The 16834-nt window shown below is 36.3% G+C and overlaps 1 protein-coding gene across 1 annotated transcript in view; it reads right to left on the bottom strand.

The window, feature by feature from the left end:
• Positions 1-4570, bottom strand: part of Dync2h1 (dynein cytoplasmic 2 heavy chain 1) — a 374205-nt gene extending 369635 nt beyond the window's left edge. The window contains 3 exon segments of the mRNA XM_047518130.1: positions 349-484; positions 800-970; positions 4264-4570. Coding sequence (XP_047374086.1) covers positions 349-484; positions 800-970; positions 4264-4458 — 502 coding nt within the window. The 5' untranslated portion in view covers positions 4459-4570.
• Between the last annotated feature and the right edge of the window lie 12264 nt (positions 4571-16834).

Here is a 16834-nt window from a genome sequence, read left to right as displayed (position 1 = left end):
GAAGCAATGGTTCAGAATTCACTAATTCAGTTTTCACTGTGACTTTATAAAACATAACTACTGCAAATAATGAGAATCAACCATATTTCCTGTTTCCATAAATTGCATATTGTTAAGAAATATACTTCTGTCTTCTCCATATCCATATAAATCTTTTTATTTAAATGAAGTTTATGCTAAGAGAAGTTATAAAAACATGAAAAGCAATCTGTGCAGAAACATGTTCAATTAGCAATGTACTAACAAAATAACCATTTTGCAATTTCTTTGAGTAAGCCAGAGATGATTATAGTATAGTTACTTTAACAAATGATTTATGAATATGAAACATTATATAGTCTTATATACCTCGCATATCATCTTCCTTAAGTTTCAATTTTGATAAGTTAGAGTCTGATCTTCTTAGAACTACACCCAACCCAGCTTCTAGTTCACTCAAAAGATTCTGAAGCTTGGGATCAAAGTTTCTGCTCCATTCCTGATCCTACAGAAAAAGAGACAGAGCAACCATTGATCGAAGTATTCCCAATCAAACACTTCCTAAACAGTGTCTCTATTTGTCAACAAAGATTACTTTAAAATTAGAATTTAAGAAAATTAGAATTTAAGAAGAGATATTTTAAGCCCTGGAGTTGAGGTCCAGCACTGCAAAAATAAATTAATAAATAAACATTTCAATTTAAAAACTAAAACATTAATTACACTAATAGTAAATTGGATAAATGCTTATGTTTATATACACATTAATAAAATATGTAAGTAAAAAAACAACAAATAGTTACATAGCTACTTTACTCACCTTTAACAACACTGGTGCAAATACATGCCTTACTGCTTGGTATAGAGAATTAATAGGAGATTCCAACATAGATGAAACAAGAATGTTATTATGTAGATTCTCATCAGTAATTACTTCAGGTCGCAGCTTGAAAAAAACCAGCACCTTATCTTTTGTGTCACCAAAATCAATCTAAAGTGATAAACAATTGTTAAATGTTATCTTCATAAAATTTAATATTTGAAAGAAATGTTTATCTAAAATATTCTACCACCTGGAAAAACAGTTACTGTAAAAATAAATATATTAAACCAGTCTATCTCTGCTCCTTAAGAATACCTGGGTTTAAAAATGGATCTCCATGTGATTATATCATAAAGCTATTACAATAGGTTGACACTATATATTATTGACATACACTACTAACTATTCTACTCCAACCAGATTCAGGAATACTGAAGATCAAAGTTGGATGCCCAAAGTATACAATGATGAGCAGTGTACTTCTCTACTATCCCCAGAAAGTCTGTAACAGAAATGTTAATGATCCTGTCATCTGGAAAAAGCATTTTAAAAGTTGCTTTTAAAATTATATTTATTACATAATTTAATATGTACAATATAACATGTACTCAAAATTGCCAAAATAAGCTTAAGTGATCTATCTCCTAGAATTATCTTTGCCTTAACCAAAAAATTTTCCTTAAAGAGTTTGAGCATCAAAGTTTTTTTTATTAAACTGTCATATAGTTAGGATTATTTAAAATTGGAACCAGATGAGCTTAATCAAAATTCACTAAAGTAATCTTATTTAAAATAGGTCAGTTTATAGTAATTAGTTCATTAGCCAAAAACTAGTTTTGCCAACTCAAAAGAAGTTTGGGCATTAGATACACATTTTCAGAGTTATTCTCATTTCTTTTTCCAGGAAGAGAAGTATATGCACTAAAAAGCTTTCAAACGAAGTTACTGCTGTACATAAAGGATACTTATACATAAGTGAATTTCACACCACTTTAACCATAATTTTTACAATTTTTAACCACTGGAAAAAAACTGACACTTTACTTGTATTAATATATTTCTGAAACTCTCTTCTCTCATGACACATGAAAATTATGTGAAATTCAAATATCAGTGTTCATAAAGTTTTATTAGAACACAGTCATACTCATTCATTTACACTGCTTATTATATAGTTTATTACATGACAGCTTTCACACTATAATGGCCAAGTTGTAGTTGCAAGTAGCACCTTATGGCCTACTAAGCCTAAAATATTATCTAACTCAATACACAAAGTTTGCCAACCCATGTCCTATCTCACACACTGCCCTTCATATATTAGACTTTAACCATCACCATGGATTTTCTTTTCTTTCCTGCCCCTTGAAACCAGGCTGAGAACCAGCTCAGGGCTTTGGAATTTACAGTTTCTTTTGCTTAGAACACTTTTCCCACAGAACTTACACCTGTCTACAACTCATCATTCAAATATTACTTTAAAGGTCACTTATCCCAGAGAGGTATTACCTTCCACCCTATTTTAATGCAGTTCCCCACCCCACCTCATCACTATTATTATTTTTATCTTAACAGAATGTATTAATACTAAAAATTATGTTACAATATATGTGTATTTAACCCATGACTCATTCCACCTTTACTCCTTGAAGTCATGGACTCTGTGTTCATGGCTTTATCCCTAACATCTAACTAAGACAGTGTCAGACCTAGAGAAGGTACTCAATAAATATTTGTTGACATTAACTTATTATATCATGCTGACTCCCAGACATAAAAAAAAATTTTCAAATATGACTAAAAACTGTAGTATGGTATATAAGTAAAATTACCAAGATACTGATGAACGCTACCTATATAAGCTTTAACTTAAAAAGTGACAGCTTCAACTTTCAAAACCCAACCCAAGATACATTTTCACAAACTGAAAATCTCATCTTTCCCACTGCATTCCATCTGAACCTTCAAAGGCATTTACAAAAGTTGCCCTGATTTGACAATTTGTTGAATACATGTTATCCTAAATATTGGAGCGAGGCTCTGGGAGGCAGAAGCAGTGGCCCTACTCTGGATTGTAGTATTAGAGAAGCAGAACAGTTAACACTTGGGATATAAACTTTGTTCCTTGCTTTTCTTGGTCAAAATATGGGAATAAGAATAGTTCCAGTCCAAAGCGGTGGAACATGCCTGTAATCCCAGCAGCTCAGGGAGGCTGAGGCAGGAGGCTCTCGAGTTCAAAGCCAGCCTCAGCAAAAGCAAGGCACTAAGCAACTCAGGGCTGTGGCTGTGGCTCAGTGGTTCAGTGCCCTTCAGTTCAATCCCCAGTACAACAACAACAACAACAGAAAAAACTCCCATCTTACTGTGTTGTGGAGACTAAAGGCAATAATACATATGAAATGTCTACAATGCCTGACAAAGAGTAAAGTGAAAATAAACATTAGCTACAATTATCTAACCTTCTTAAATCTTTGTAAATCCACCTGGTCCACAAAACACCTTGCATATCTTAAGTTCAAAAAAATATTTATTAAATAGAACTGAATTTAACTCATTGGATCTAAAGATAAGAATGAACACAAAAGGAAAGGGTTAAAAATATGTCTATGGTTTGTCAATCTTCATCTGTTTGCTTAACCCCTTTCATTATGTCAGGCAATTTTCTTGTTTTTCTTTGAGGTTTATGAGTTGCAAATGCAATCATTTTAAGCAATCCTGCCAGTAGAGGGAGCAGGGCAATAAGTAAATCAAAACCACGTGCACATCAAAATGAACTTTATTTTGGAAAATAATCAAATAATATTTTATAGATTAATTCCTAACTAATTTTCCCCTCAGGCAGTGCTAAGGTAAGTGCATGAACCAAAAAACAAACAAACAAACAAACAAAAAACATTTATTTATTTATTTATACACATATGTGTATTTATACACACACACACACACCAGAATTTGCCTCAAATGGGGAAAATGGAAAAAAGGGAGGGGAAAAAAAATCAAAAATAAATAATGTGTTTGTCTTTTAGTTACAACCCATCTGTAGTGTTTATTTAAAATTTAGGGCTGGAAGCCTGTAATCCCAGCACCTTGGAGGATAGCAAGTTCAAAGTTAGCCTCAGCAACTTACCAGACCCTGTCTCAAAAAAATAAATGGGTTAGGGATGTAGCTCAGTGGTTAAGCGCCCCTGGGTTCAAAATTAATAAATAAATAATTTTTTTAAATATATATAATTATTTCTATTCAGATGTGTGGACAGGGAACCTCCTCTGACAGATGGAAACTACATGCTGAAGTACTAAGTACGGGGCCAAAACCAAGGCTGAGGCCAAGGCTAGAAAGGCGGGGACAGACTTGGGCTCCCGAGGAGGATCTGTGAGGAGGGCTGAGGGGCGGTCGGCCAGCCCTCGGGCTGAGCCTGGGGACGTAACCGGAGGTGAGGCAGGGGTGTAAGGAGCCGTACCGTGTCGGAAAAGAGGAGTCCGGCATCAGATCGCTGCACCCTGAGGAGCATCTGGTTCCCATCATCCAAGAAGCTGTTGACTTCAATACAGTTGTACAGCAATGACTGGTCCCAGGGTTCCAACGTCAGCCCGAAGTAATTCTGGGTAGTAGTGAAGATGAAGAGCTTACGAACGTCCGGACCCCCGGCCGCCATGATTTGGGAGAGAGGGAGAGGGAAGAGGGTGGGCGGGAAAGAGGGAAGGAACAAGAAACCAGGCCAGAGGGAAAAGGAAACGAAGAGCAGAGCTCTGCTCCAACTCAGAGTGGGCCCGCGGATCTCAGAGCTTCGCGGTTGCCAGGGGCGGTCGCTATGGCTACTGAGCGCTACGGCGGCGCGCAGCGGACGTTTCCGTGTCGGTCGCGCGCACGCAAAGCTCTTAGAGAGGATCGACTGTCTCCACGCTCCTTAGCTGATCCCCATGCTCATGGATTGTAAAAGTTTCCGGCAAGTTTGTATTGAATGAAAAAAAGAAAGAAAAAAAAAACTTTTATTCTTCTATTGATTTCTTATAATGCATAATCAGAAGAGGTACTGCTGGCCTGAAGGTGCAGCCGCGTAACCTGGATTTAAGAGCTGGATTCTAGTGCTCCTTTCCACGTGCATCTGTTAGCAAACCACTGTCCCGTCATTTCCATGTCTGTAAAATGAGGAAATGCTATCTTGCAACCAAGTGAGGACTTGATTACGATTTAAAAATCGCTTTTTAGAGAGGCTGATAATAGAAACCCAGTACAATGTTAATTTACTCAATTTCTGTTGGTTAATTCATGCCTGTTTGATTTTTTTTTATCTACTAATTTCCTCAAGTTTTAACAGTACTAACCCTAAAACAACCCTGTTTGTAAAATAGTCAAATGATAATTGTTGATTTATTTAATAACAAGCACAAATACTGAAGAAATACAGAAATGAAGGCAGGTTTCATTTTCCTCCCCATGCATTGAAAGGGGACAGACAGATGAGATTGGTGGGAACGAGAGATTAAAAGAATAATTCTATAAACTGGACACTGTGCTGATTCCCACATGCTTTCTTTTTTCAAGAAGCAATTTACCTGCAGCCCTGCTTGGCTTAAGTGGACCGGGTATGTCACATTCCTCAGCAAACTACCTGGTCCTGCAGAAGAAATGCAGGCAGGAAATGTTTCTGTAGAAGGACCCCAGTTTACTCTGACGGAGTCACCTTTTATGTACCTTTTCACAGGCTAGATCCCAAAACTCAAGGAGCTAAGGATAATTCCTCCCAAACCTAAAATCGATAAGAATTTATGGTTAAGAATCCAATTAGAATAGTCAGCATGAACCAAAGTGACCTGGAGTTGTCATGGCAGTGGAAACTTGAAAGTGTGATGTTATCTTGCTGACAGTCAAAAGTCAAGAGGTTGACCTGGGTGGGACTCTCTAGAAACTCTCTGGAACCCCAATAAAACTGGAGTGCAGGAGAGGTTTGCTGTCCCTCTCCTTTCTGAGAGGACCCATCTCTCCTTTGACAGTGTCCTTTCTCATTTCCTATTCCTTCAGCAAACTCATGCCTGTTATTCTGAGCAACATATCTGACATCTTTCTGACCTGATCACAAGAATTGGGGTTAGAAGGGATGTCTTCACAGGACCTCCATTCTCCAGAAGTCCCCATCCCCTTAACAGCATCACTACAAATTACTAAAAAACTGCTGAGTTTTTTCAGTCAGAACATTCATCAAAGATACTCTCAATTCAACAATGTGTTATAAAAATAGTTACTACATAGTATACCCTATATGCTAGTACTGAAGCAGGCCCTGGGAACATAGTGCCTGCTCTTACAGTTTGTGGTCTAGTCTTTCATCATCTCTATACTGATCTGAGCTGTCTTCCCAGGGTACATAATTATATACAGATTTTTAAAATTTCCATTCAATAATCACAAATTCCTCCAAAAACTCTATTGTTCTAAAATTAAAAGGATGGTCCTTTTATCTGCTGAGCACCTTAAGATTTGGGAGTAGGAATGAAAGGAAACCTAACTGTTCTCAATTTAAAAGTAAATGAATTTAAAGTCACGTGAAACACCCATAAGGTGGGAGATGGGAATCTAATGCTGCATGGGAAAAAATCCAAACAGTGAGGTAGGAACACTGAGTGGGGAAAAAAAAATCAAAATAGGAACCCAAGGTAACTGGGTAGCTAAAAAGGATTTTTGAAAACATAAATGTTATATGGATACAGAACTTCTTGCTCTACAATGTACATTACGGTCCAAGTTTAACCCAGATCTCAAAATACATGATAATTCCATTTGACATGTAAACCCTGTGAAAATAGAGATTTTGTGTATCCTATTCACTGTTGTACATGTAAAATTATGAATAGAGTAGGAAACAAGATACATAAGGACCCTGTAATTATGAAGTTTACAATAAAAAAGAAGAAGGAAAGGTGAGACAGGAAGATCTCAAGTTTGAGGACAGTCTCAGCAGCTTAGTGAGACCATCTCAAAATTTAAAAAAGGCTAGAGATATAACTTAGTGGTGAAGTAGTTCATATAAAAGGGGAAAAGGAGGAAGAAGACATGTAGGAGGAAGATGAAGAGGAGGGGAAGGAAGAAGGAGAGGAAATTTCAGAATTAAAAAAAAAACTCAGATTAAATAACTTATACAAGCCCACAGAGATGGTAAATAATAGAGGCAAGATTCATACCAAAATCCAATTCAAACCAATCTCTGTATACTGCATCACAGTGGTAGCAGCCAGATATCACCAAGTCATTTGTCCCTTCCATAGTGAAGACTTGGCTACTATCCAGGCATTCCATTCACACCAATGAAATTGAGCAAAAGTAATGTATGCACTTTCAGGGCAAAACAGTTTAAAGGAAGTGAGTGTACCTTTGCCTTTTGCCAACTGGATGCAGATAAAACAAAGCAAGAAGAGCTGGTATAACCAAACAATAGTAAGACCTGGTTACACCTAAGTCACAATGTGGAGCAATTGTTAAATAACCAAGAACAACCTTTGTGTGTACATTCAACATGTAAGCCTATTTTTGTAGTAATTTGGGTTACTGTAACCAAAAATGTAATTGATAGTGATGGTACAATCTAAATTGTTGGTTTTTTTGGTGGTTTTTTTTTTTTTAATGAGGAACATTGACTTATTAGCTGGCAGATGGCATAAAAATAGGAAATATGAGCTGAGAACAAGGTGTAGATCCTTTCTGAGCCAAAGTTTCTTAATTTTGGTTCCAAATTGGCATTTCCCAAACTACTTGGTGTCAGTACCTCTTTGTACTTTAAAAAATTATTAAAGACTCCACGGTCTGGAGATGTAGTGTAGAGTGTCTACCTAGCATGCAGAAAGCCCCTGATTCAATTCCCAACAAAAATAAATAATAATAAAAATTGAAGACACCCCAAATTTTTTTTGTAAGTTATTTCTATCAATATTATTATTAGAAATTTTAAAAGGAAATTTTGAACTCAAAATCTTCCTGCTTTAGCCTCCTGAGCTGCTAGAATTACAAGCATGTGCCATCACGCCCGGCCACATTTATTTTTAATGATTGAAGAGTCCTTGATCAAGATGACAGCAGATCTCATTTCTGATAAGGGTTCAGTCCTCACAGATGATGCTTTCTATATGTTCTCACATATCGCAAGGGATGAACAGTCTCATTGGATCTCTTTTATAAGGTCATAAATCCTCTTAATGAGGGCAGAACCCTTATGACCTAATGTTGCAACATATGAATTTGAGGGGACACAAACTCTCAGGCTACAGCAAGTATACATTTTATTATACTGGTGTCAGACTCAGGCTGAATTATAACATTGGCTTTTCTGGTTCTCCAACCTGCAGTTGGTATATTATGGGATTTCTTGACTTGCATAATTCTGTAAGCCAATTCCCATGGTGGGTGGGGGTGGGGGTCTTATGTGTCTATATACATTCTATTGTTTCTGTTTTTCTAGAGGATCCTGAGTAATACATACAATTTTTCATATCAAGGCAATAATCAACTATTCTGGTCTTAGTGCTGGGTAGTTGCCCATGAAAGAATGTCATTTGAGAACATTTTCTTCAGACTTACAGAAGCAAGAATTCATTTAAGGTCATGATTTTACACATATCAGACACCAGCATAATAAAATGCATACTTGTTGTAGCCTGAATGTTTGTGTCCCCTCAAATTCATATGGTGCAACATAATCCCCAAATATGATAGTGTTAAGAAGTGAGGTTTTGAGAAGTGATTAGGTCATGAGGGTCTGCCCTCATCCTCTTAAGAGGTCCAATGAAGATTGTTCATCCCTCGTGATATGTGAGAACATAGAGAAGCATCATCTGTGAGGACTGAACCCTTACCAGAAAAGAGATCTGCTGTCATCTTGATCGAGGACTCTTCAATCAATCAAAAAAAAAAAAAAAAAAAAAGTGGCCAGGAGTGGTGGCACATGCCTGTAATTACAGCAGCTCTGGAGGCTGAAGTAGGAGGATTTCAAGTTCAAAGCCAGCCTCAGCAAAATGAGGCACTAAGCAATTCAGTGAGATCCTGTCTCTAAATAAAATACAGAATAGGACGGGGATATGGCTCAGTGGTTGAGTGCCCAAGTTCAATCCCCAGTACCCCCCAACAAAATGTGTAGATGTAATATATTTAAATTCAAGTTGAACTTTAAATTTCATGTTAGATCATTGTCTTAGTCTGTTTGGACTATTATAACAAAATACCTTAGACTGGATAATTTATAAACAATAAAAATTTGTTGCTCGAAGTTAAAGTCTTTTTTAAGTTTCCCTGCAGAATCAAAGACATTATATTTCTTCTGACTTTTTTCCTAAAGTCAGTGAACAACTAGTTGTTAACACTACTTCTGTGTCTAATAGAGAACCAATTCTTCTTAGTCAGTTGCACTAAAAACACATGGGGAGAGAGACCAGAGATATGTAAGCAAGTGAGTTGGTTTTTATGTTTGTAGCATAGAGCTGAAGATAATTTTTACATCTGCATTCCTGCTATCCACCTCCCCCAGCTAATCTTGGACATGACTGAAGAAGTGGAGCAATAGGACATAAATAAGATAATATGGGAATAATTTCTTTCCCTGTCTCTACTGGCAGAAAGAACAGAAACAGACTTTAGAAAAAACAAAATCAACGTGTAGTGTTCCTTGTAGATACTATTTCTGATTCATTATGAGAAAATATATATAATATGGTTAAATAATTTAAATATGTGATTCTTCTATCAGACTTTATTATTTATTTGAATGCTAGTGCTTCATAATGTTTTAAAAATTGAATATCAAAATGCGGAAACACCAAGGACTGAAAAGGAGTAAATTAAATTTCATGCATGTATGATTTTGTTGAAATGCACCCAACTATTATGTATAATTGTAATGCCTACTTAAAGAAAATAATAATTTCAAGTACATTTAATAACAAGGAATACAGGGGATATGACAAAGACTATATTATAAAAATATTCTCTTTCAAAATATAAAGACATCATGTTTTGGAGAAATATACCAAAAAAGCTCACTATAGTTTTATGATATTGTACATTCCTTGGTAAAAAGTTTTTGTTTATTGAGCTTTGGTTATAATAACCTTATCTAAGAGTTCACTTGAAAAGTCACATTTTTTTTTTTTTTTTTACAAAGCATCTTACTGGTATTTAGGGGAAAGAAACCATGTGACAAAGCAGATTCCAAGCAAAAAATGCTATGTTCTTCTTTTTCCTCTGCCACAGTAACCAGTAATGTTCCAACAGTAGCTGCTCTCATAGCAAAAAAAAAAAAAAAAAAAAAGAGCCCCCAACTGACACTTGATGGGTAGTGTAAGAAGGTAAGAAAACTTTGTCCTCTTAACTGAGTTATTGGCTGCTTTGTTGCTCTGGCTAATTTATCCCATCTAAACTACTAACACATATAGTTCAGTCATGGTGCCCATACACCTCATTGTCTTACACCCAGGCCATTTCGCTGATTTACATAACCTACCAGACCCTGTAGACTTGGGAGTTTGTAAAACTGTCTTACAAGATGCTATCTTAACAAAATTTGTTGTACCTCCAGCAAATTCCATTGTCTGATAAAGAGGGCATTGCTTTTAAATTTGCCTTTTAGGATAACAAATATGCTAGCAAAACTACCATGTTAAGGTCTTTAATTTCAGAACATATTAAAAGGTCTTCTTTTCTTCTGTGATGATGTGTACTTTCAGATGATGCTTTCTTTACTGTGAGCATGATCTAGTTTATCTCTTATTTGCAGGAAACAATCTTGCTTTGACTTATAACTGAATGCCCTTTAGTGTCATTTTAAAATATATACCCACTGATGTAAAATGCTGAGGCTTTCAACACCATGGCAACTATTAAGAAAAATGTTCACATAAATGGTTATTTGAGTATTGCTATTCCCATTTTTATTTATATAAAATGATTGTTGAATAACATGCAATTAAATCAGTTTTCTGTTTCACAGCCTAACATCTTTTTTTAGATAAATTCTGTGATAAAATAACTCTCTGACATCAGAGCCTGTTGCTATGAAAATAGAACATCAAAAAATTGTCAGTGTCAACTTACCCAGCAGAGTATCTCAAGATAAATTTAAAGGAAAAGAAGCTCAGTTGCAATTCCCATTTTTAAAAACTGGTTTGTCACCTTCAGTCCGTAATAACAGCTAATCGAATATGAAATTTGAGACTTTACATCATTAAGAAACATATTTGCTGAATCTACTGGAAGTTATTCCTATCATGTGTTGTTGTCAGGAATGGGGCTGTGAAGTCAATAAAGACACATTTGGCGGAAGTCTTTATTAGAGAAAGCGATAAACCTAAGACCTAAAAGTAGTGTGCAGTTTTTTCCATTAAGTTCAAATGTGGCTTCTCAAAATACAGCAACCTATAAACTAAAAAGATAAGTTATCTGTGTTTCTTGCTGGGGAAAATGCTGGGAGGTGGATGATTTTTTAGTCTAGGCTCATGGTTTCATTAACAATATAATTATCTTAAGAACTAAGGCTTTCTTATGTATTTGCTTTTAGATCTGTATCCTAAATTTCTTATTCTATTTCTTTCCTACACATAATTCTCAGGAATTTATCTGCTTTCTTGTACAGGTCTTTCTTCCTCAACTTGATGGTTATCTAGGAATTATCTGAAACAACAGGTTTACATGGAAAGATTAAAATCCTTAGCCTGATGTTTGTCCAAGGATTGTATCACTTTTTTAAAACAGAGATATTTCCATGCTTAACTTCTGTTTCAGTCTTATCTCCTATTACTTTGGGCTTCATTGTCTGGAACTCTCAAAAGCCTTTGATCTCTAGAATTAGTGGCCTCCTGTACTTTGTAGAACATCAACCAGTTCTCATCTGAGCTTTTATCTTTCTTCTTATATCTTACAAAAGACAGACAACTATAATCAACACATACTATGCCTCCAACTACTTTCTATAGTTAGAATCTCATGAGGTTCATGGTCTTTTACTTTTCATTGGGGACAATATCATTGAATATTTTACCAAAGCACACCTGAAATGTCCACCTAACCAACCTGCTAATCTGTTTTCCTGCTACCTGCTGGATGACTACCAATTCCATGTAGCATCTGTATGCCAGCATCTTCCTTCTAAGCACCAACATCTGTATTCATGTGATTTTTATTACTTCCATTTAACAAACATTTCTGGCTTTCCTCTTTTTGGCACATAATAAGATTGCACTTCTCAGCTATTTTAAAGATAGGTATGGCCATATCACTTGCTTTGATCATTGAAATGTATATAGAAGTGATTGATATATCACCTATGTGATATATAGAATAGGGAAGTTTGAATTTATTTTCTATAAGGTTTGATAATTTTAGTCTACAAAATAAATGGACAATAGACAGATTAACAGGAAAAAAGCATAAAAATTTATTAACATGAAAGTCTGGGAGCCATATATAAGTATGAAATTAAAGCACCAGATAGTTGAAATTTAAATAGCATTTTGAGATACAGGAAGCAATAGGAACTTTAGGCTGCTGGGGAGAAAGTGGTAATGTAAGTTATGAAAGTTTGAAGGGATACAAATGCACTAATCAATGTTGTTATGCAGATCATCTTGCTAGTAATAACCTTCAGAATAATGTGACATCATGTGGAAATCTCTAGGTGGATCCAGATAAGTCAGAAATAAGTAAGCCTTGGAGAAAGTCTGTTTATGTCCTCTTGTACTTCAATAAGATGCAAATCTGCCCCATAAAAGAACAGCTTTCCAAGCTATTTCTTACATCTGCTGTAGCTGTCTTAAATCACGCTAAAGAAGTATAGTTAAGAGTAGACTATTTTGACCCACTCACACAGAAACCTTGTAAGTCAAAGTATGATTAACCACAGCTCTTTCTCACTGCCATGATAATCATGAAAGTATAAGTCAAGATGAAGTTTTTACTAGGATATCTACATAAGTAGTTTTCTTGATAAACTATTGTAAAAAAGGAATACATTTTTTTTTATGATGGGTGCTATGGTTTGAATGTTTCCCCCAAAGTTCATGTGCTAGAATCTGAAATCCCAAAGCAAGTGTCAGAAGGAAGAGCCTACTAAGAGGGGATTAGGGTATTAGGGCTCTGCCCTCATGAACAGATTAATGTTATCACTACAGTGGGTTTTAAAAAGCAAATTTAGCACCCTTCTTGCTCTCTTGCTCTGTGTGTCTGCTTTCCACTGTGGCATGGTGAATGAAGGCTCTTGCCAGATGTAAGACTCTTAATTTTAAACTACCTAACTTCCAAAAATGTAAGGAAAAAGTTTCTTTAAAATTACCTGTTATAGCAGCATGAGTGGGCTAAAACAATGAGATATTTAAGATTTTGGTGTGGTTCATAACTGTAGCATAACCTAGTCCTGATAGTCACAAACAAGGTATAGCAAATGTTACAATAAACAACCACAAAATTTCAGTGGTTTAACTGAAGAATTATATTTCTCTTCAAAGTCCAATAATGTGATATATGGCAGACAGTCTTCAATGTGATGATTCAGGAATCTTCCTTTTCCACGTTGTGGCTTCATTATCTCCCAGGACTATGGAATTCCCTCCTACGTTATTTGAATCTGGTTCATTGACAGGTAAAGTGTGAAGTCTTACACAAGAGATTTTTATGGCAATTTCTGACTACAAAGATAAAATGTAATCAAATTGTATACACCGGAATAAGAAAGAATGATATTTGGTCAACACACAGTATTCTCTAATAAAGTGTACTTTACAAACCTGGTGCTTCATGGAATGAAGCCTTGATTTGCTTTTTTTTTAAATCATAATTGATGCTTTTATTGGGCAATTTTATTTACTGAATTGTCACTATTGAATTTATTTTAATTAATGGTACTACAAATGTATAAATGTAAATATCATTTATCAGGTCTCTGAGATAAGGGAATTCAGATGTAAACACAAAATCTACCTGGCCAAGGAACAGGAATGATACTGAACCCAATCCTGCCTACTTCATCATATCAGAGAAACTCAGATTTCAGTCTGGCCCTAAGAGAACACGGAGAGGTTCATCGTCTCTTCCACCCACAATACTCTGACAACCAACACTTGAATTCAGGCTTCCTATTCCCCTTTCTTTCCCTACCTTGGAAGAGATCCATTGTTTTTGCAGACTCAGTATTGGCTGCAAAGCTATAGTTGGTGAAGGAAAGGCTCAGCCTGACTAACAGTCACCATAGTCAAAGTGTGGACCCAGTTGCATCCCCAGGCAAGTTCTCCTTCGGGATCTTGACTCAACATGTGAATGTGATGCTTGCGCCTCTGGCATGTTGGGGCTTACCTCTCCATTCAAGTTCCTGGGGGACAGGCCTCCTGGGTGGGAACTGAAAGAGGAAGAGAGTTCAGTACCAATCCCTGTTCTCCCTTTTCTAAGCATTTTCAGAACATCAACCTCTGATGTTCCTGCCTGTCAGTGAAACCACTTAGTGACCCAGGCAAAGAGACAGACATCAGGTATTTGAAGGAAATGTCAACTTTCCTGTGTATGTGTGAGATGCTTGGATGGCAAGTACTAAGACAAAAATGTTCCTGAAGTTATCCTCTTGAGTACAGAGGGGTTTGAAGAGGCAAACTATTAATATTATCTCTGTATTGTTAACCTTAGTTGACATTCCTAGAGAGAACATGCTATAGAGGCTCCAGGGCATGAAAAGAAAATAAAAGGTTATTATTGATCTCTAATCACAGGGATCAAAGAAATAGAACCTCCAGGTTTTGGGATACCATGAAATGGGGAGTTGAGTAACTGTATAACACATTCCAAACTAGGGGAACTTTTCATGGTTTTGAAAGCCTGTGAATTCCCTGTTGTCTATGAGCCACCCATATCTACATATATTGAGTCTATTGCCAAATGAAGGGTGTTACCTGCTATAAGCAAGGTAGTAGAGGGTCCTGACCCTTATTGTAACTCTGATGGGCTACAATTCTCAATGTATAGTTCTTTAGAGATTTAACAAGTGTATAATCCTTCTGTTACCAGCATCTGTTTAAAATTGTGGGTTTTCTGGGAATTTTGCAGTGAGGACCCTAAATATGGATCTTTTCTCTTTTATCTGATTGACTAGTGCAAATACCTTGAATCTGAAAATCTCTCTCCAGTTCTGGAGATGTCACTCCTTAAATAATTTCATTCTATTATGTATGTTTTGTCATTCCCAGAAAATATCCACTAATTAGGTGCTAAACACCTTGGACTGATGAACTGAGTCCAAAGCTCTTCCAGGGTTCTTCATGGCACTAGATGACTTCTATAGAGTGCTGCTTCCTCTTCTTTTTCCTATATACCCCATACCTCACTTATGAATTTCTCACTTTGTGTATGTGTGGGAAAGGGGGACTGGGGATTGAATCCAGAGGCACTTGCCACTGAGCTACATCCTTAGTCTTTTTTAATTTTTATTTTTTTGAGACAGCATCTCCCTAAGTGGCTGAGGTTGGCCTTGAACTTGGGATCCTCCTACCTCAGCCTCTTGAGTCACTGAAATTACAGGTGTGTGCCACTGCGCCCGGCTCAAAACCTTTGATTCTTGGGCTGGGGAGATAGCTCAGTTGGCCTTGCAAGCACAAGGCCCTGGGTTCGATCCCCAGCACCAAAAAAAAAAAAAAAAAAAAAAAAAAAAAAAAAAAACTTTGATTCTTATGAGCCATGTTATCTTGAGAGACAAGAAGTTTCTTGGAAATTTAAGGTCCAATCCCTGAAAGAAACAGAGGACAGAATGAACGCCATGACATTTAAAGTTAATCTTAGCTGAAGGGTTTAAGAGTTGCATAAGGATGGAACTTGGAAAGAGTATCTGTGAGGTTAGACAGGAGAGCAAACCTCTGAAGAACACATGATTAGGAAAGGAATTAGCATCAAGAGATATCTTAACCCACTATCAGTGCCAGTGATTAGAGGAAAGTAGGTGCTAAGTAAGTGGCAGATTATTTGCCAATCATTAACTGTCTTCCTAGGAATCACTGCCTCTGCTGCCTTTGCTGAAGAATCATATGGACTGATCTTCTCTGTGCTGACTGGTCTTCACCAGTGGTGTTCAGTAACTGCCCACATGTGAGCTATGAATTTTTCAAAGAAGTGATGTATAACTATGACTCAAGAATTTGCTGAATCTCATTGAAACTGCTCTATTTTCAATGACAGGGAAAAAAAAAGTTAAGATCCCTGAAACTAATGATGGAGTTGGTTACATTCAAGAAGGCTGTAGTGATATGAATTCTCCCCCATTACTAGAATTTGAGTAGAGAGGGAACCTAAGACAACTCACTTCTTTTACGTGCCTCTTTACAACTCTTTCCTTTGATTCTGAGATTAAATAAATAAAACAACTTGCTAAGTTAGAATATATTTTTGTTGGGGTGTACTCTAAAAACCCCAATAAATAATTGAGTACCCCAGTACAGTTTTGAATACACTGTCATATATTTTTCTTTTATCAATAATGCAATCTTTGTTATCCAGATGAGGCAGATATTGTTATTTTTTCTTAGTAAAACTGAGTCATAAATGTTTAAATGTTTTACCAATGTGGCAGTTAAAAAGTCAATGGTTGTTCTCATCTTAAGAAACCCTTTCCATTAGGCTACCTTTCCAACAGTAAGTTTGAGGAAATATATGGTGTGACAAAAAAGCAATAGTCATCTAGCAAAGACCAAAATTATGAACACACCAAACACAAACTACCTGCATTTACCTTTGTTCTTCTCTATCATTTCAACCAACCAAAAAGAGTTCTCTGCAGTAAGTCATCAAAACAGCTCTCTGACAGTAATTTCAGTCTATGAACTACTTTTTTTTAAAATTTGGGGTACATATTTACATACTAGAAAGCAAATTGGGTGTTCTGTTTAATATTTTCCTCTTCAGCACATGTTCTTCTTCTTCCTGGCTAGGTTTCAAGTTCAAATTGTTCTCTTTTTTTTTTGCGGTACTGGGGTTCGAACTCAGGGCCTTATGCTTGCGAGGCAAGCACTCTACCAGCTGAGCTA

Source organism: Sciurus carolinensis, chromosome 11, assembly GCF_902686445.1.
Source record: "Sciurus carolinensis chromosome 11, mSciCar1.2, whole genome shotgun sequence".
Classification (NCBI taxonomy): Eukaryota; Metazoa; Chordata; class Mammalia; order Rodentia; family Sciuridae; genus Sciurus; species Sciurus carolinensis.
This window is presented reverse-complemented; position numbering and strand designations above follow the sequence as displayed.